Source organism: Gobio gobio, assembly GCF_949357685.1.
Source record: "Gobio gobio genome assembly, chromosome: 22".
Taxonomy (NCBI): Eukaryota; Metazoa; Chordata; class Actinopteri; order Cypriniformes; family Gobionidae; genus Gobio; species Gobio gobio.
The window spans coordinates 41,686,240-41,707,976 of NC_137118.1; the positions used below are offsets into that span (position 1 = coordinate 41,686,240).

General features: G+C 37.5%; 1 protein-coding gene across 29 annotated transcripts in view; it reads left to right on the forward strand.

The window, feature by feature from the left end:
- Positions 1 to 21,737, forward strand: part of camk2b2 (calcium/calmodulin-dependent protein kinase (CaM kinase) II beta 2) — a 106,009-nt gene that overhangs the window by 53,429 nt on the left and 30,843 nt on the right. For 18 of the 29 annotated variants that reach the window (XM_079805037.1, XM_079805026.1, XM_079805032.1 and 15 more), the window contains exons 9-14: positions 938 to 1,032; positions 1,111 to 1,233; positions 1,513 to 1,596; positions 1,696 to 1,738; positions 10,337 to 10,429; positions 16,773 to 16,810. In XM_079805037.1, coding sequence (XP_079661163.1) covers positions 938 to 1,032; positions 1,111 to 1,233; positions 1,513 to 1,596; positions 1,696 to 1,738; positions 10,337 to 10,429; positions 16,773 to 16,810 — 476 coding nt within the window. The remainder of the gene's footprint in view (positions 1 to 937; positions 1,033 to 1,110; positions 1,234 to 1,512; positions 1,597 to 1,695; positions 1,739 to 10,336; positions 10,430 to 16,772; positions 16,811 to 21,737) is intronic. The other 11 variants (XM_079805036.1, XM_079805028.1, XM_079805035.1 and 8 more) reach the window with 1 other exon arrangement.

Here is a 21,737-nt window from a genome sequence, read left to right on the forward strand (position 1 = left end):
TTCAACAAGACAATGCAAAACCACATTCTGCACACATTACAAAGTCCTGGCTGCGGAGGAAGAGGATACGGGTACTTGACTGGCCTGCCTGCAGTCCCGACCTGTCTCCAATAGAGAATTTTGAAGCGCAAAATGCGACAACGAAGACCCCGTACTGTTGCCCACCTTAAGACTTGTTTGCAGGAAGAATGGGACAAAACTACACCTGAAACACTTCATCACTTGGTGTCTTCAGTCCCTAAACGTCTTTTAAGTGTTGTGAAAAGGAATGGCAACATTACAAAGTGGTAAATGCTTTACTGTCCCAACTTTTTTTTTAAATGTGTTGCAGGTCTGAATGACAGGAAAGGATGCATATTTACAAATGACATGAAGTTGACCAGACAAAACATTAAATATTTTTTGCTCATATTTTCTGCAATGAAATACAAGTCAAAGTAAATTTAGAAATCACTTCTTTTTTTTTTTGTATTTGCGTTTTCCATACTGTCCCAACTTTTTCTGATTTGGGGTTGTATAATCTATATTAAATCTTTTGTTATTTAGGTGAAATGTTTTATTTTATATGTGTATGTATGCATGTATATATATATATATATATATATATATATATATATATATATATATATATATATATATATATATATATATATATATATATATATATATATATATATATATATATATATATATATATATATATATATATATATATATATATATATATATATATATATATATATATATATATATATATATATATATATATATATATATATATATATATATATATATAGTTGGAATATATTTGAAAGAAAATTGTGTGTATTTTTTTTTTTTTTTTTTTTTTTTTAATATAATTTAAAGAATTGCATTGAATCTGATAGAGAGTAAAAAAAGAATCTGGTAGAAGTGAAATGTCTATGATGTTTGACAGGAGTCATCCTGTATATTCTGCTGGTGGGGTATCCTCCATTTTGGGATGAAGACCAGCACAAGCTTTACCAACAGATCAAAGCCGGGGCTTATGATGTGAGTCCCCTTTTGGTTTCTATTATACAGTACAGCTTGTGGAGTCGAAATATAACCGTGTTCCTATGTTTCCTGTAGTTTCCCTCCCCAGAATGGGACACAGTTACCCCTGAAGCTAAAAACCTCATCAATCAGATGTTGACCATCAATCCAGCCAAGAGAATCACGGCGCAAGAGGCCCTTAAACACCCGTGGGTCTGCGTGAGTATAACCGGCCACCGAACAAGCACAAAATACCAACACACACCAGAATACATATGCTTAAAGTCAACATGACGCCCATATTACTTGTGGAATGTTTCAAGATGAAACTACATGTTGTGGCTTTTCCCTTTATATTATCCATTCATAATAAGACTCAGAATGTGGACTATGTAAATAAGATCAGTTTTAGTTACATATTAACTTTAAGACCCAAAAATATGTGCAAAACGCATCTTATATTTGAATTCTTATAAATGATTCCTCTTTTACCCACAGCAACGCTCCACCGTGGCGTCCATGATGCACAGACAGGAAACAGTCGAGTGCCTGAAGAAGTTCAACGCAAGAAGGAAACTCAAGGTCTGCTGATGTCTCAAAGTCATTATACCTGCAACTGGATGCATTTCTGTATATGAAAACATTCCTCTGTTTACCTTACGGTCTCTTTCTCGCGTCTAGGGTGCGATATTGACCACCATGCTGGTGTCGCGCAATTTCTCTGGTAAGTTCACAATCAAGCCATTAAGTATTAAATCACTATACAAACTGTTGCATAGACATTGTGCCAAGACAAAACCCACGTCGCTAGATGAACTATTTGACTTCTTGAGTAAAGGAATAAAAAATGACATCATTAAATGAATCGGGCTTCTATTCTAAAAGCCTCAACACAAAATCTTATTTTAGAATATTTATATATGAATTCTAACTAGCATTTCCTTTAATATTATCACTTTTAAGTTTGAGTAATTTATTATGTGCTTTACATTATTTTATTTAGCTTTAATTTATGTTTATTTTTTATTTTTGTGTAAGCATTTTAAGTTTACATTTTGCATCTAATATTTATATTTTATTTTTAGCTTTTTTCCCCCTAAAAAAATGCAATAGTTTTAGATAAAAATAACAACACTGACTCTTAAAGGAATAGTTCACCCCAAAATGAAAGTTGTGATCACACCAAAGTCATATGACATTTTTCATATGATGCAAGTGAATGACTAGCAGCTCCAACGATTACAAAAAAGAAAATTAATCCATGCCATATGAGTGCTATATTTCACGTCTTCTGAAGCCAAGTGATAGCTTTTTGTAAGAGTAAAGGCTTTTTTCCATGTGTATATAGAATATACTGGAATAAAATGTAGCTTTTATTATGCGTTTTGCATGGTCATCACCATTCACTTTTATTGTGTAAAAAAGAGCAGCATCAAAATTCTGTCTGACATCTTTTGTGCGCGATGGAGGAAAGGAAATCAGTCAGTTTGGAACAACATGAGGGTGAGCAAATGATGACAGAGTTGTCATTTTTGGGTGTACTATCCCTTTAAACGATCTATTTAAATATTTATGCTATTCAAAAATCAGACACTTCAGTGCAAAAGGAAATCTCGCAGCTTAGGGATTGATACGCAGTTTCTTATCCGACTGTTCGATTTCGAGAGCAGCTGGACGTTAAGAGCCGGGCCGTGTCCTGACAGATTGATTCAGAGACGTGTGGTTCTGTAGGAAGTGCGTGCCGTTTGTGAGCAGCGGGCCACGTATTTTGGATGTTTGTGGCTATGCCAAATGCTGGCGTTTATAATAACATGTGATTTATATCTGCTGTAATGAAGCATCTGCTCTCTCACATCCCAACACACACACACACACACTTTCACTCACTCGCACTTCAACAGCAGGCTGGTGGGCGGAAGCAACAGTGTTCCTGTTTGAGGAGCGTTTTAGATGGCCTCTCTCTCTTTCTTGCTCTCTCCATCACCCGTCCTCTCTCTGCTCTCATTACTGTAATTACCTCATCCCGCGGGGTGACTCAGTGGTAGAGGAGGCGTGGGAGTGTCCGAGCGTCACTCCACGCACTTGCCCTCATATGTCATTCCCTTATCCTTTATTCAGCCTCTGTTCACTCTCTTTTTTTAAAATGGGACTTTTTATTTTTTCCTTTTAAAGTGCAGTTATAATTTAGTAATGGTTTCTTGCACCTTAAACAATAATTTCGTTTTTTATTACTCTTTTCCATCCTTTTTTATTATGGTATTATTATTGTTTGAGAGAAATAGAAACATTTGAATCATCAAAAAAATATGATAAATAAATCTGTTTTGGCTATTTCATAGTAGAAAAAAATAGTAGAGAAATTGGCCATGATTAAAGAAGAAAAATGCGGATTGCACATTTTTATTAGGGCTGTCAAACTATTTATCACATCCAAAATAAAAGTGTGTGTTTGCATAATATATGTGTCTGTACTGTATATAATTATTATGTATATTTAAATACACACACATACATGTGTATATTTAAGAAATATTTGCATGTACATTATATTGCCAAAAGTTTTGGGACGCCTGCCTTTACGTGCACATGAACTTTAATGACATCCCATTCTTAATCCGTAAGGTTTAATATGGAGTTGGCCCACCCTTTGCAGCTTATAACAGCTTCAACTCTTCTGGGAAGGCTTTCCACAAGGTTTAGGAGTGTGTTTATGGGAATTTTTGACCATTCTTTGTGAGGTCAGGCACTGATCCCAAAGGTGTTCTATCGGGTTGCAGGACAGTCAAGTTCCTCCACACCAAACTCACTCATCCATGTCTTTATGAACCTTGCTTTGGTCACTGGTGTGCTGTCATGTTGGAACAGGAAGGGGCCATCCCCAAACTGTTCCCACAAAGTTGGGAGCATGAAATTGTCCAAAATGTCTTGGTATGCTGAAGCATTAAGAGTTCCTTTCACTGGAACTAAGGGACAACCCCATGAAAAACAACCCCACACCATAATCCCCCTCCACCAAACTTTACACTTTGCACCATGCAGTCAGGCAAGATCCGTTCTCCTAGCAACCCAGACCCAGACTCGTCCCTCGGATTGCCAGACAGAGAAGCGTGATTGGTCACTCCAGAGAACACATCACCCCTGCTCTAGTAGTCCAGTGGCGGTGTGCTTTACACCATTGCATTCAATGCTTTGCATTGCACTTGGTGATGTAAGGCTTGGATGCAGCTGTTAGGCCTTTGAAACTCATTTCATGAAGCTCTCTACACACTGTTCTTGAGCTAATCTGAAGGCCACACAAAGTTTGGAGGTCTGTAGCTATTGACTCTGCAGAAAGTTGGTGACTTTTGCGCACTTTGCACCTCAGCATGCGCTGACCCCGCTCTGTGATTTTACGTGACTGTGTTGCTGTTGATCCCAATTGCTTCCACTTTGTTATAATACCACTAACAGTTGACTGTGGAATATTTATTGGACTGGACTTATTACACAGGTGGTGACCTATCACGGTACCACGCTTGAATTCACTGAGCTCCTGAGAGCGGCCCATTCTTTCACAAATATTTGTAGAAGCGTCGGCATGCCTAGGTGCTTGATTCTATACACCTGTGGCCATGGAAGTGATTGGAACACCAATCACAAAATATAAATATACATTTTTTTGTTATACATGCGTGTGTGTGTTTATTTATACATAATAATTACACACAGTGCAGACACATATATTATGCAAACACAAACTTTTATTTTGGACGCAATTAATCATGATTAATCATTTGACAGCACTCATTTATATAAATTTATGTATTATATTTAGATATTTATTTACTTTCTTTTATATTTGTTTTATTTTTATATTTTATTATATATAATATCAGATCAATATGTGTGTGTGTGTATATATATATATATATATATATATATATATATATATATATATATATATATATATATATATATATATATATATATATATATATATATATATATATATATATATATATATATATATATATATATATATATATATATATATATATATATATATATATATATATATATATATATATATATATATGCATTGGCGTCGGAAGCAAAACAAATGTGCAAATAGCCCACCTTGTTTACTAAACGTCTGGTTGGGCCAGACAAAATTACGGAAGACTCCAAATGGTCTAAAGTGGCAAAAGTGTAGGGGTACGACAAGGAAGTTTTGACGCAAATCGCCCCGAGATTCGAATTCGCCTTTTGCCGATCTCGCTCTACTTCCTTTTCCCATCACATATCAAAACAGAAAGGCATTTATTTTCAATAAAAATAAAGAAAAGATTTGAAAACTGTAAATAAAGCATCTAACATGTTTAATAATGAAGTGTTTATCGGTTAATGGTAGGTGAACAGAGACAGCTGAATTAGAGACGGTAAAATTGAGTGGGTCCAATATCATTGGTTTGTCCCACCCACATACAATGGTTCTAACGCCCATGCATATATGAGTTGCAGGTCGCGTTAACTGACTATATTTTCTGTCACTGAATTTTTTCTGAACTGACTGAATTATTATATTATTAATTATATTATGTATAGATTTTTTGCTTTCTACTATGAAATTGCCAAGTCCAGTTAAAGGGTTAGAACTAGGGCTGCATGATATATTGTTTTAGCGTCGATATCGCAATGTGCACGTGAAAGTTTAATATTTGCTTGTGTTTTTAAGTCGGCATCAAGCACAAGAGGACCGTAGTCACACGCTGTTTTCTGTACGCACACACAGAGCCGCGCAGACTGCACGTGAACGCCGAATACATTGTGCACACAGAAAACAGCGCGCAGGCATTTTGAGCTTAAAGCATTTTCTTTTAAGCTTAACTGACATGTGCTAGCAAAATGAAGTCAGAATGCCCATCTCTGCAAGTATCCTTGCAAAGGATGTGTGACGGTTATTCTTTTCAAATCATCTGGTGAAATTGTTTTTATATCAGAATATATATCGCAGAAAAGTTTTTTCCAATATCATGCAGCCCTAGTTAGAACTAACCCTTTAAGGCAATTAGAGAAAACAAATGTTACTTGGTAACTATTTTTTGGTACTTCCTTTCATGTTTTTATTTTAATTAAAATACTGTTTTTAGCACTGAATTTTTTTGACATATCTTTAACTACACGTCATACAGCCATTTAGTAAGTGCTCTGATGCACACATCTCATTAGATTTGATTCAAAACAAAACCTCAGTGAGTCTTCTTGACTGAATCAGTAAAAAAAAAAACAGCTCATAAGAAGTCATTTGTTCATGAATCGGACTGTATTGTTTGTACTGTACGCATGTTTGAAAAGATTAGATTGCAGATTGATTGATTTCAGAAGAAAAAGTAAAATCATGTTTTTCGTGTAATAGCCCTCTTAATGTCCGGTGAGAGTTTTTTTTTTTCCTCTTCATCTCTTGTTTAACTCCTCTGTCACTTATTTCCCTCTGTATTTCTACTCCTTTTCCACAATACGAAACTCCAACCCCCAAATAAATGCTTTGCCATGGCGTAGATCAGCACTGGCGTAAGTGGCGCATTCCCCGCTGATAGGAGAGAGTGGCTCCCTGAGGAGAGCTTGACAAGAAAATGAGCCTTTCTTTATTCCAGAATGACAGGGGAAACCTTATTATATGATTACTACTGTAATGGACTCTCACAATCCCTCTCTGGTTGCAGACAGCAGCGTGTGTTTCCAGCTAACTCTCTCCATGCTAACAGACTCTATCCTTTAATTTCTCTCTTAATGTCTATGGCAATGGTTCTCAACTGGTGGGCCGTGACCTAGAAATGTATCTAACAACTAACGTCAAAGGCCGTATGTCTGCGGTATTTTGGTGTAAAATTATCTGACGCTTGGCAGTAGAATCAGGTTCAGCGCATTCACTATAAACGTTTTCCGTCAACTTTGATCGCATAATTATCTCTGCAGTGCCTGTGTCTGAAAATTTGACATCTGCAGCAAACAGCCAATCAGCAATCACACGAAACATGGAAAGCATCAGTTTGAGGCACAATTCACTTTCTGCTGAAGATTGAGATAGTTATGAAAAATATCATGAATTTAAATTCATTTAAAAAGCCACTGCAGCTGCCATGAAAGCTTGAGAAGGCAGCTGAAAGAAAATATCTGGCTGTATTAAATGCAAGTGAATCAATGATATTTATTTAATTCATAATTTATATAGGTTCACAAAGAGCTTAAAAGAAAACACATTTAAGTTTAGCAGTTTTGCTGGGTAAAAAAATATTGATTTCTCGATTTTAATCGATTCTCATTTTTACGAAACGATATCGATTCTTAAATCCCAAGAATCGATTAATCATCCTGTTTTCAGTTGATGAATGAATGGAACATTGTAGCGCGCCTCCCATCCAATAAATTGCAAGAATCTTTGTGCTTTGTTGCTATTCATATGAAACAAAGTCTCAGATTTCAAATTAAGTCCATTTTATTATGAAATTCAAAAACATAAATACCACTGTGGTGTGAGATCGCTCCGGGTCAGCTCAAGAGAAGCGGCAGCACGAAGCTCACTTGAACTCATCCGCTTTAATACCAATTACAGTGCGAAATAAACATGAATTATACTCATAAACATGAGTACAACTTACCGAAATTCGTATCATGTCATGTCACATGGAATCACTCAATCAGTGTTTCAGCCGTGGAAAACAGCTTTTAAACAAATGTCATGTAACGTCACATTTACCTCAGAAAAACCATATCCAGTGTCCATAAACTCGTTAGTCAGCAAGAACCAGGGTTCCCACTCGTCCTGGAAAACCTTGAAAACCTGGAAAATTGATGACAAATTTTCCAGTCCTGGAAAACACATGGAAAATTAGAGAAAATGTAAAATGTCCTGGAAAATCTTGTTGTTGTCTGGGAAAATTATTTTAAAAAAAAGTTATTTCTTTAGCCGAGTAATACTAAGTACGAGTATACTTAGAGTTTATCGCTGGCCCAAACAATTAGCGCTAGTTGCAGAAAGCACATGTTCAGGAATGCTGAGTTTGATGCGTATGAGTAGTATTTGAATAATGATGTTTAGTCTTGTGTTGCCACTTGCAGCAGTTAGCTAATGCTATAACTGCTAAGTGAATGTTAACTCGTAAGCTGCTACCTAATCACATAATTTTGATATAAAGTCACATTTGTGTGTTATAAAGTCAGAATTGCAAGATATAGGGCCCTATCTTGCACCCAGCGCAATTGACTTTGTACACCGACGCATGTGTCATTCCTATTTTGCACCCGCGCAAAGCGCGCTTTTCCCTCCACAGAAGCACGTCGCTAAACTAGTGAATGAACTTGCGCTCCCTGGGCGGTTCAGCGCAAAAAAGGAGGCGTGTTCCGGCGCAAACAATCCCTGGTGCTATTTGCTGTTCCAACTTACAACTTCACTTCTCTGTCTTTCACTGCTCTTACAAGAACATCAGTCTCCTCGGCTGTGAACCGCTCCTGGCGTGCGCCTGGTAAATACGCCATAATAATAGCAATCCATAATGGAACTTGCGCACCTGCTTTTAAAGGGAATGTTGGATGACGCTCGGATTGGTTTATTCACGTTACGCCCAAACCACACCTATGAATAATGAAGCTACTTCAGACCAACCCATTTTAGATTTGCGCCGGGCGCAAGAGCCATTTATCCCGCCGGGAAAATAGCAACAGCGCCGAGACCCGCCCACAAAGTTACTTGCGGTTCGCGCTTTGACACTTGCGTTTCAGATCGTTAAAATAGGGCCCATAGTCAGAATTGCGTGATATAAACTCGCAAGTCTTTTTTTCACAATTGACTTTTTTTTGCACAGTTGCGAGTTTATATCTTTCAATTGTGACCTCTTTTCTCAGAATTGTGAGATCTAAACTGCAATTGCAGGTTATAAAGTCCAATTCTGAGGAAATAAAAGAATTGCGAAAATTTTCGCGTTTATATCACAAATATGTAAAAAGTCAGAATAGCGAGATAAAAAGTCACAATTACCTTTTCTTTCTATTCTGTGGTGTAAACAAGCTTCCATAGTCATAATGTATGATTAAGAGCTCATATTGAAAAATGCTGGATTGTTAAGTAATGGCCATAAACTGGGCGGCTTTTAAGCAATATTTGGCATGATCCTTGTCTTTTATTCCCGCCGTAGTAAAATTGAAAATGTCCTGGAAAAGTACTGGAAAATCGTTGCTGAAAAGGAGTGGGAACCCTGAAGAACAGTTTTAGCATTTTGCTAAATATGTGCACCATATTACATATTCATTATAATTTTTAATGTTCTTCAATATTAATGCATGTTTGAATAAATCTGGCAAGTTTTTATTACAGCCACCATTTAAATGTTTATGTTTCATATAACTTTATTATTATAAAAAATAATAATAAGTGTTTGTATACAAATCAGTTATTTTTTACCTTCAATATTATAGTATAATATAACTGACTCCCACATAATTAGTTTAGAATCGAATCGAATTGTGAAATTTGTGTCAATACCCAGCCCTAATATTTAGCAGCTTTATATATCCTAGAGCTTGTATTTATATGTATGCGTTTATACTAATTTAAAATAAAAGTTGAATATTAATTGTCAAAATATATTTGCTATATTGCATGAGATGTATGCCACTTTGCTCAGAATCTCTTACCCATAGGGGTGTAAGTAGAATAGTTTCAATTCACGATTCATAGGTCGATTCAGGAACAATTTTTGCAAATTCGGAAAGATTCATTTCACAATGAAATTCATGATGCTTTTTATGTGCATTCATAGTGGGGGTGGGCAGTATGGCCAAAAACATAATATATATTGCTATCGGGAAATAAAATTATGATATAGTTATTTTTGCTAGAAATAAAGTTGTTATGGTAAGTTCGTTACTTTAGATGCCAATTCTTGATACCAATTTCGATACTGCAGCAAACTGTAGCATTTTAAATCAATTATTGACTGAAACAAGCCATTCATAATTCAAAAATGCATGTTTCATGATCGATTCATATGTGTCCGGAGGATTTGTAATCGATGCGTCGAGAAAAGAAGTGAATCGTTTTACTTACTATGTGTAGCCTAAGTTTAAAAAACGTACAAAAAAAATAAATAAAAACGATGCAGGTTTTTTAAAAGGAAAAAACGAATAGAAAACTTGGGTAGCCACTAAATCTGGCCTTCTGAAATTGGCTTTTTTTTTTGTTACTTTTGAGCACTACGCATTATTGATTCTTTGTTGGCACAACCAGTTGAGAAGCAGTGGTCTATGGCACGATGGGCATATGTGTGTGTTTGTGTGTGTCTGGCAGTGGGCAGGCAGACCACGGCACCCTCATCCGTCTCTGTGGCCGCCGCTGCAGCCGCCGCTGCGGCAGGTACCACCGCCGGTCTGGTGGAACAAGGTAGCCCTCGCCCCCTCACGTCACATGGAGCTCACCATCCCATCCATCCATCCATCTATCTATCTATCCTCTCTGCTTCATGTTCTCCTTCTCATGATTCATATTCAGCATGGAGCTTGGAGCATGTCACGGTTACAGCGGTCTCGTGTTCAGCACTGCGGACGCCGCTGTGGCCATAAGATCTCTCTTTCTTTATTCCTTCATTTCTCTCTCTTTGTCCTCTCCATCTCTCTCTCTTTTGCAGGCTTCATAAAGCCCCGTTCACACTGACTGCGATCGCATCGCTGCAAGTCACCTCGTGTAGCTGTATTGTTGATCGTAGTGGGCGTTCGTACTGCCCTCGGCTGCGTAAAAAGCCATTGTTTGTAAAAATCTCATCACAAATGGAGCAGCTGAAATTTTGAGTTCAGGAGAGGAATGTTTTTTTAATTGCAGCAGTGAATAATGCATCATATCATGAACAAGATGCAGGATTATAAATGCATGAAACAGAATCGTTTAGAATGCACACAGTTTCTGACACAGTTTATATTAGATCAACTGGTAGAGAAAGATGCTTGCAATGGCAATGCATCTATTTATAACATGTATAGTGTTGCAAAAGATTTGTTTATCAAATGCTGTTACTTTAAACCTTCTATTCAATGAAGAAGCCTGAAAAACTCACGGTTTCCACAACTGTTTTTAACATTGATAATAATAAATGTTTCTTGAGCAGCAAATCCGCATATTAGAATGATTTCTGAAGGATCATGCGAGTAATGATCCTTCAGAATCACAGGAATAAATTACATGTTAAATATATATTCGCATAGAAAACAGTTATTTTAAGCTGTAAAAAATATTTAATAATATTATTATTTTTACTGTATTTTTGACCCAATACACCCTTGGTGAGCATAAGAGACTTCTTTGAAAAACACTAAAACATCTTACCGACCTCAAACTTTTGAACATTAGTGTACCTGAAGTTGTTTTTGATCAGTTTGGCATCTGCCAAATGCATTTGGATCATATAGAAACGTGAAATCACTCACTTTTATTAGTGCTTGCTGCTCTATTTTTTAAAGTTAAAAAGATATATATTTTGTTGCTTCGCTTAACATGCCCAGATTGCATCTCCAGTAGTTTCTGCTCAAACCAGCTGCTATTGATAAAAGTAAACAATTTCTCATTTTGTTCTCATTATTAAATCACTATCGGTGTGAACAGCCCACAAAATCATCTCTCTTTTTCTCTTCCCTGCTGGAAAAGCCAGGTCACATTAGTTTTAGGCAGTCAAGTTGTTGTTTTTGCTGATCTAAAATGGTTTACCAGGTCTAAACAGTTTGGCCAAGATGATCTACCAGATCAAAACCACAACGAACCGTCTAGACCAGCATATGTTAAGCTTGTACCAACATATTTCCACATAGCCAGGCTTTTGATTACTTGCATCGTCGTCTTGTTTAAGCTGAACTTTCATTGATTCAGTCCTCACAGGTTCACATGCATATGAACAGAAGTGAATGGAATACAAAGTCTAGTTTGACTGCAGATTCAGATAGAAAAAGACCATCTGACTGACATTGAAAGTAACCGACCATAGTTCAATTTGTTTTAATGTGATGTTTATGTGCAGGTAAATCTGAAATCGGTGATGCCTTAAAATAAATAGATTTAAAGTGCCGGTTTCAGCAACTGGTTTAAACTGGATTTTCCAACCGGGTCTAGCTCTTCTTATTTCTTTTTACACTCTCTCTTGCTCTCTCCACTTGCTCCATCCATCCATTCTCAGATCTGTCATCCTTCAGTTGTGTCATGCCTCTTCTCTTCTTCCCTTGGGTTTCTTTTGTGTGTCAGATCTCTTGATTATAGGTTTCTCCCTCTTTCTCTTGCCTGCCTGCTGATGACTGAACGTTGCACGCGAGCACACGCATGTCTTGTGATGCAGGAGAAGCCTGATGTGATCCGATCCGAGTGCATGTGTCTCAGACCTGTGTGTTCGGGAAAGGGGGTTCAATGTCCTTTCAGCATTAAATTCTAGGATTGTTTGCAACACTTTTACTCTTGGCTGATTCCAGCATATATGCAGCAAGTGTTCAGTGATATTTTTAGCTTATTTTGAGCTTAATGTCTGTGGACTGCTGTTGATTTACCACAGATAGTTTTTTGCTTTTATTTTTAAATGTACATTTTCACAGAGACCCTAAAGCAGGGTCCTTCAAATCCGGTCTTGAAGGGCCGCTGCCCTGCTGAGTTTAGCTCCTCCAACCCTAATCAAACAAAACCTGAACAAGCTAATCAAGGGCTACAGAGTTACAGGTAGGTGAGTTTGGTCAGGGTTTGAGCAGGACCGGATTTGAGGAACATGGTGGGATATGGTGATGGAAAAAAATATGAGATGGGAGGAAAAAGTTTAAAGTTGCAAAAGTTTTGCGAGGGAATGCAAAGTTTCTCAGGGGAAAGCAAAAGTTTCTCTGGGAACGCAAAAGTTTTGCAAAGTATCGCAAAGTTTTTCAGTGGAACACAAAGTTTCTCGGGGGAGCACAAAGTTTCTTGGTGGAACGCTAAGTTTTTCAAGGGAACACAAACGTTTTGCAAGGGAACATAGAAGTTTCTCAGTGGAACGTAGAAGTTTCTAGGTGGAACGTAGAAGTTTCTCAGTGGAACGTAGAAGTTTCTAGGTGGAACGTAGAAGTTTCTCAGTGGAACGTAGAAGTTTCTAGGTGGAACGTAGAAGTTTCTCGGTGGAACGTAGAAGTTTCTTGGTGGAACGCAAACGCTTTGCGAGGGAACGCAACATTTCTCTAGGGAACGCAACGTTTATCGGGGGAACACAAAAGTTTTGCGAGGGAACGTAGAAGTTTCTCGGTGGAACTTAGACGTTTTGCGAGGGAATGCAACGTTTCTCTAGGGAACGATAAGTCTTACGAAGGAATGCAATGTTTCTCGGTGGAACGCAAAAGTTTTGCAAGGAAATGCAAAGTTTCTCAGTGTAACTCAAACTTTCTCGAGGGAACGAAGAAGTTTCTCTGTGGAACGGAATGAAGAAGTTTCTCTGTAGAACAAAGAAGTTTCTCTGTGGAACGCAGAAGTTTCTTGGTGGAACGTGACGTTTCTTGGTGGAACATGATGTTTCTCGGTGGAACGTAGAAGTTTCTCGGTGGAACAAAAGTTTCTCTGTGGAACGTAGAAGTTTCTCTGTGGAATGTAGAAGTTTCTCTGTGGAATGTAGAAGTTTCTCGGAAGAACGTAGAAGTTTCTCGGTAGAACTTAGAAGTTTCTTGGTGGAACGTAGAAGTTTCTCAGTGGAACGTAGAAGTTTCTCTGTGGAACTTGGCAGTTTCTCTGTGGAACTTAGCAGTTTCTCTTTGGAACTTAGCAGTTTCTCGGTGGAACGCAAAGTTTCTTGGTGGAACGCAAAAGTTTTGCGAGGGAACGCAACGTTTCTCTAGGGAACGCTAAGTCTTACGAAGGAATGCAATGCTTCTCAGTGGAACGCAAAAGTTTTGCTAGAGAACGCAAACATTTTACAAGGAAACGCAAAGTTTCTCGAGGGAACGAAGAAGTTTCTCTGTGGAACGAAGAAGTTTCTCTGTAGAATGAAGAAGTTTCTCTGTGGAATGCAGAAGTTTCTCGGTGGAACGTAGAAGTTTCTCGGTGGAACGTAGAAGTTTCTGGGGGGAACGTAGCAGTTTCTCGGTGGAACGTAGAAGTTTCTCTGTGGAACGTAGAAGTTTCTCGATGGAACGTAGCAGTTTCTCGGTGGAACGTAGAAGTTTCTCGGTGGAACGTAGAAGTTTCTGGGGGGAACGTAGCAGTTTCTCGGTGGAACGTAGAAGTTTCTCTGTGGAACGTAGAAGTTTCTCGATGGAACGTAGCAGTTTCTCGGTGGAACGTAGCAGTTTCTCGGTGGAACGTAGCAGTTTCTCGGTGGAACGTAGAAGTTTCTCGGTGGAACGTAGAAGTTTCTGGGGGGAACGTAGCAGTTTCTCGGTGGAACGTAGAAGTTTCTCTGTGGAACGTAGAAGTTTCTCGGTGGAACGTAGCAGTTTCTCGGTGGAACGTAGCAGTTTCTCGGTGGAACGTAGAAGTTTCTCGGTGGAACGTAGAAGTTTCTGGGTGGAACGTAGCAGTTTCTCGGTGGAACGTAGAAGTTTCTCTGTGGAACGTAGAAGTTTCTCGGTGGAACGTAGCAGTTTCTCGGTGGAACGTAGCAGTTTCTCGGTGGAACGTAGCAGTTTCTCGGTGGAACGTAGCAGTTTCTCGGTGGAACGCAAAAGTTTTGCGAGGGAACACAGTTTCTTGGGGGACCTCATAAGCATTAAAAAAAAATTCATCACCATGTCCCTTTATGAGCTTCATACATTTTTTAAAAATATTTAAATTTAAAGTGTTTTTTTTATAGATTTTTTTTGTCTGAATGTATATTTCTGTAATCGTTTTTTACATTAATTTATTCACACTGAGGGAATTTAAACAGCTGCAGATCCAATCCGTAGACATGATATTGAAATTAACCTGGAATATGTGGTGCACTTTCAAACATAATAATACTTTGTGGTCCATTTATACTTGGACAGCATCTGTAACACAACTGTTTACCCATAGTGCATTGCTTCACAATTTTAAAATAATTCCTAGCAGTCAGAATGATTAATTTTGATCATTTTATCTGTTTTGTAGTCTCCCCCCCACAGATGCCCATCTCTGCATCTCTACTCCACATCTTTACTGTTTTTGTGTGTGTATGTCTCAGAGGTTTTAGGTGAATCGGGTTTGATGCCACCTCTAGGTGTCACTGCAATTGTGTCATTGAGGAAAAGGCTTAATAATGGCACAACCTGGCAAAGATAAGGATTTGAAAATAAAACCAAAGATGGAAAATAAACCTTTGTTAAATGGCAGTTAAGAAACACATTTGAACCCCCTGCCCTCGTCCAGACAAACACACTCCCGTACTGATCTCTCTCTCTTAATCTATTCTTTCTTAATCTCTCCCTCTCTCCATTCCTCTCTGCCTCTAACATTTGTGTCAAGGTAAGATTCTCTCTCTTTTTCTCTCTCTCTCTCAACCGTCCCCTCTGTACAACACCTTCCTCTTACCTGCACGGATTAATAAAATCAGGCGACTTTAGCTCTATAGAAACGCTAAGAACATTTCTTTCTATCTTGTCAAGGCAGCAAAGATTTAAAGTTCATGTAGGATTTGCCGGCTCCATTTCATTTTATTTCATTTTAGTGATGTGAAGTTGTCAATGGCAATTTTTATTCACTTTGACAAAGTTCAACATTCTCACTTGTGGCAGGAAAACATAGCATTTTATGGTAACAGGTGTTCACCACCTCATGAACCAAATATTTGAATGTATCATGCTTTAACTGCACTGTGTGTGTGTGTTTGTGGGTTTATTTAGCTGTAGTTTGGGGATAAAATTGTCCCCGGAGTGAACTTAATTTGACAAAACCTACCTTTGGGAGGTTATTGTGATTTAATATAATTTACCATTCAAATATTTTGGATCTGTAAGTAGTTTGTTGTACTTTTATGGAGCATGGATGCATTAAATTGATTTAAAAAAAATGGCAGTAAAATTGCTAATTATTTATATTTTAAAGAAATACTGTCCTTTTGAACTTTGATCCAATAAATGCAGACTTGGTGAGCATAGGAGAAAAAAATTAAGAAAAAAAAGTTTATTTTAGAGAGTTTAGGTTAGTTTTACACTGCAAAAAAATTTAATCAATATTTTTATCTTGATTTAATGTAAAAACATTCTTAACTGAATACCTATTGTCATGTTGCATGTATCATGTTTATTTTGATTTATACTTTTATCTTGTTTTAAACCTAAACCTCAGGTCATTTATGCTTAAAGAAAAGAAAATTATGTTTAATGGATGATTATTAGCTATTAATTTGCATTATATAAAGTAGTATATAAGCAGAAGTCTATACTATACATTTAGCGGTGTGTGTGTGTGTGTGTGTTTGCACTCTTCTGCATGTGCACCAGCGCATCCCCTTGCGTGTGCATGGCAGTCACCAACCCCTCACTCCTCGACGGGATGTTTCGATCACATCACGTGATTTAATTCTACCTGGTTTCGCTCTGGGCCGCACCGTGCATTCACTAACACACAGCACACTTCTGCCTGTGATGCGCGTGTGTACGTGTGCTCCTCATGTAGTGTTTCAGACGCCTTTAATCCTCTGGATGTGGGACGGGGGGGATTTCCCCAGCTGGCTTGGACGGTTATGTGACATGTTTGGCCGAGCACCATTAGCGCTCCGGTAATGTTGACTGTTGCTCCCATCCCAGCGTGCTGATGTTTGCGTTTCCTCTCTCCCCATCTACAGCAGCCAAGAGCCTGCTCAACAAGAAGGCCGATGTCAAGGTAAGACCCCATTTATTCCCCTTCTCCTCTTTCCTTTTTCATACCCTTTTTTTCTTTCTGCTCACTTTGGCCAAGTTTCCCGTAGAGGAGGGATCCTGAACGTTTCATGTCTGTTAAGTGGTGGAAGTTTTGATGTGGCGTCCACTGCGTGTGTGAAGCAGATCTGTGTGTTTGCGTTCGCAGTGTCTGTCGTCATGTTCTGTGTGTGTCTTCTGCAAGATTAGATTCAAGTGTTCTTCAAGTCAGCTGGACACTGAGGTAGTGGTGGGTGGTATAATAATCTTATTTCATAATATAAATAATAAATTAGTGTCAAAGTACATATCACAATATAGCTTTTAATTACATAACCACATACTAATGCCTATTTTGGATAATTCAGTGAATACAATGGTTTACAGAAAATCTAATTCTGTAATCTAATGCGATGGATGGGAAGCGAAAGATTTTACATAACAAATTAATGATACATCTGGCAAAATAGCCTTTATAGAAACAACTTGTTAGCAAGGTGCAACAAGTGTTATTTTAGTTTATTAATATTTTGAATTAGCTCTTATTTTTATATTTTCATTGTTTATTTTAGTTTGTTTTAGTGACTTTATTTTGTGCTTTTGCCATTATTTGTTTTTTAAATATTTCTATTTAGTGTTAATTTATTTCGGGTTTTAGTTTTAATTTTATTACGATTTAAACTTTGTTTCAGTAAATTGCTAAGGTAACATTTCTAATTTTCATTTCAATTTATTTTTATTATTAAATGTATTAATTATTACTAATAAAAATTACATTTATTTGTATTAATTCAGTTAATAGCTAAGATATTTAAAAAAAATTAAGTTCAAGTGTTTATATATATATATATATATATATATATATATATATATATATATATATATATATATATATTATTATATTATATTATATTATATTATATTATATTATATTAATTATATTAATTATATATATATATATATATATATATATATATATATATATATATATATATATATATATATATATATATATATATATATATATATATATATATATATATATATATATATATATATATATATATATATATATATATATATATATATATCCTACACTTATACATGTCTGATTTTTTTTAATTGCATCATGGACATACTGCAGTAGAAACATTGTAGCAACTTTACCAGTTGACCTGTTTTTGTCGTTGCACAGTAAACACGGTCATACCGCCCAAACCAAGTAAAAGCTTGGTTTTTCAGTGACTTCTGCATCTTATCTCGTTATATATAATTCACCCATTGAGCCTCAGTCATTGTTCAAATTTTTCCTCGATCGCCATCAGTTCCATTCAAAGCATTGCAGAACTTTGTACGGCTCGGTGTGCGTCACACTGCATCAGGTGAACGCGCACAGATGTTGACCTCCGACCCGTAATGAGCTGTTAGAGAGAGTGCACTTGCAGGTTCATTTGTTCTGATAACATATAATCCTCTCAGACAGAGTAAAAAGGTCGGCTTTCACCTCTATTGCACCGCAGAATTAGAAATGAAACTGTGACTGCTCTCTATTAGGGATTGGATGTGGAGTCTAATCTAGAGAATAATCCCCTCCACTCGCAGCATTAATCATGCGTTACGTAATCTTTTAGCGTGCAAGTTTTTATGAGGCCTGATGCTAAAAAGCTCCCCAAGGAAAATCCTGCGACTCTCTCCTGTGCTGATTCCGCATTTCTGTAACATTTAGTCCTGAATAAATGAGGATATTTGGGCTGAACCGTCTCAGTCATTATGCTTTCATTTTGGATAGTGCGTTACAGGTCACAGATCAGTGATCTTGCTTAAACCTTAGCTTCAAGGGCTGTCAATTTTAATTTCCAGGTGAACTGTAGAAGTTTTACTAGTTTTGTACTGACATAAAAAAAAAATCCTGATATTATTTTCTTACACTTTTGACCTACACAAAAAAGTTTGGGGTCAGTAATTTTTTTTTACATGTTTTTGAAGAAGTCTTATGTTCACAAAGGCTGCCTTTATTTGATCAAAAATACAACAAAAAAGGTTATATTGCAAAATATTATTATAAATATAGCTGCAAGCAGCCATCATTGGGACCAAGCACACAAGGAAGCTAGCAGCAGAACAACTGCAAAAATGAGTAAAGACATTTAGAGAACAATTTTTAGCAAAAAGATTGAAAACTCTCATAAATACATTGAGTTGTATTGAGCAAATTTCATGTTTTGTTTAATTATAGCGCCACCAAGTGGCACAGTTCCACCACTTTTTTTGTGTGTCCTTAGAGTGCCTCCATACATAAGCGTGTCAAATTTGCTGAAAATATAAAAATTTAGTTTAGGAGTTATAGACATTTTTATTTATTAGCATATAAAAAAATAACACACACCTGACTTTGATTGCATTTTTTGCCACTTACTATCAACATTTTTACATTTGGCCATTAGCATTTAGTCAACCAGCCATGATTCCGATTTTCCTACGGTGGTTTTGTCGATATTAGCGATAGTTATTTAAATGTTAAATCACAATGTTGAACAATCCATAAGGCGATACCTAGTGTGTTTGGTATCGTTGGACTCGGCCAGGAATCTAATTATAAACATGTAAATATTTGATTTTACCATTAGGGCATCGTGCCGATGACCCATACCGAGTTTCTTAATGATAAAAAACATTCTTAATTCATAAAAAACAGCATTTTACTACTAAATTAAAAATGGCTGACACCCAAAATGGCTGATGTGGAAAATATAATTGCCACATGTTCCATATCTAACGAGACCAGTTTTATGATTTTTGGACAAACCGTTCAGAAGTTATTAGCAAAAATAGCAATTTTTCGTATCTCCAGACCAGTAGTAGCTTAGAAATCTAGACGCAACTCTCTGTTGGCTTGCGAGCTAGAAAAACCGAACTCTTCTCAGGCCAATCACATCGTGTATAGAGTCGGTGGGCGGGCTCAACATAATGATGGCAGAGTTGCGACAGTGCCACATGCCACTTGAAAACAAAGAAGCTGGCGAACAGCGGTCTTTCGAATCGGCTTTGGTCGTGACTCTGGAAGACTTGGAGTTAAGCTTTTCTTTGAGAAAAGAACAAAGAACGGCACTGAAGTCATTCTTAAAAAAGTAAGATGTGTTTGGAGTTTTGATGACCGGATACGGCGAAAGTTTAATCTATCAACTAGCTCCGCTTTACCTTCTTCGTTGCTCTGGTTGGTTGTAGCGCTATCCTATTGCGTGCAGAGGGAATTTGAAAGACAATTGTTTATCCCGCCCCTCGGATTGAGCCCTGCCAATGGTGAGTTCCCAGACCCAACATCTTGATGCGGGTCTGGCTTGTCAGGCTAGACCAGTAGGTGACGCTGCACCGAAACGCAGCATGTAGCTTCAGGTCATGCTTGTGATGATCTGTACCAAGTTTGGCCAGAATATGATAGTGTTGCTGAGATGCAGCCTTGTGTCTATTTTCGCAAGCGCTGCGTGAAATTCGTTAGCACGTTATTCAAAAACACTTTGATGAATCGACTTGAATTCGATAACTTTTTGTTGGCATTGTCTGAAGATGATCTGGTTCAATTGTCGTGCAAATCGGATAAACCATCTAGGTGGAGGTTTTTTTTGCGGGAAAATTGCCACAACACAAATTTTGTTTCTAGCCCTTACGGTTCAAAAGTTATGAGCACAAACGTAAGTGCAACTTTGGACAGTTGGTGGCGCTAGAGGGATTGAGAGACTCCAAATTTGCGATGGTGACATTTCAGACTGTGTTCTATCTGTGTTCCAATTTTCATAACTTTCCCGCAAGCGGTTCTATGGGCTGCCATAGACTCAAGAGTGGAAGAAGAAGAAGTAAAATAATAATAATAAGAACGGCAATGATTCGGTGCTTGGCCCCTCATTAAAAATAACTGTTTTCTATTGTAATATATTTTAAAATGTAATTTATTCCTGTGATCAAATTTTCAGCATCATTACTCCAGTTTTCAGTGTCACATGATCCTTCAGAAATCATTCTAATATGCTGATTTGCTGCTCAAGAAACATTTACTATTATCAATGTTAAAAACAGTTTTTGTGGAAAGAGTGATACTTTTTTTCAGCGTTTTTTTTGGTGAATAGACAGTTCAAAGAACAAAAGAAAAATAATTTTTTGCTGACCCCAAACGTTTTAATGGTAGTGTAGTGACCAATATCTTTTCACTCCTCCTCATCTGACTGCGGTCGAGTCTGAATCAGCGCGGCTCGCCGCCCACCAACACCGTTTCCGTCAGACTGTGTTCAAATCCTCAGCTCAGTTAACTTCCTGTTAGCTGCGGAGTGAATCTCATGCACAAGTTCAGTCAAAACTGCACCTGCGGCAGGAATCATTCTTTTCTTTTTTTTCAGCGCTCTCATTAGCGGCTCGGGCAGGTGCGATCTTTCATCACCCCTGTAATTGTCAACTGTGCTAATGAACCACTTTCTGTCTCTCTCCGCCAATCATTCCATGATTCCTCCTCCCACGCCTCACTTTGGATCCACAATATCCATCCCAATCCAGAGTAAGAGTGCGAGGAAGCAGCGAAGGGTGGGCCATCTCGATGGGAATGTAGCTCTTGCTCCAGGAATAGCTGACGGTTTGAACCCAGGGAGACAGAAATAGACACTTCCACTGCACCTCACTCATTGCTTAGCAACTGGCTCGCCACACTCCTCCATTCTGACATTTCCCTCCTTTTTTCTGTGCTCTCGTTTTCTTGCTGTCTTGCCGTTTGTTCTGCTGTGCGCTGAAGAGCATCACTCCGAGATGAATTGTGAGGGGAAGCATGGATGACCATGGTTTAACTCTAAGAGACCCTCACAAACACAAGTTCAGTTCGAAAGAAATAACAGAGTCATGAAATGGACAGGACGTAAAAGATGACAATACAT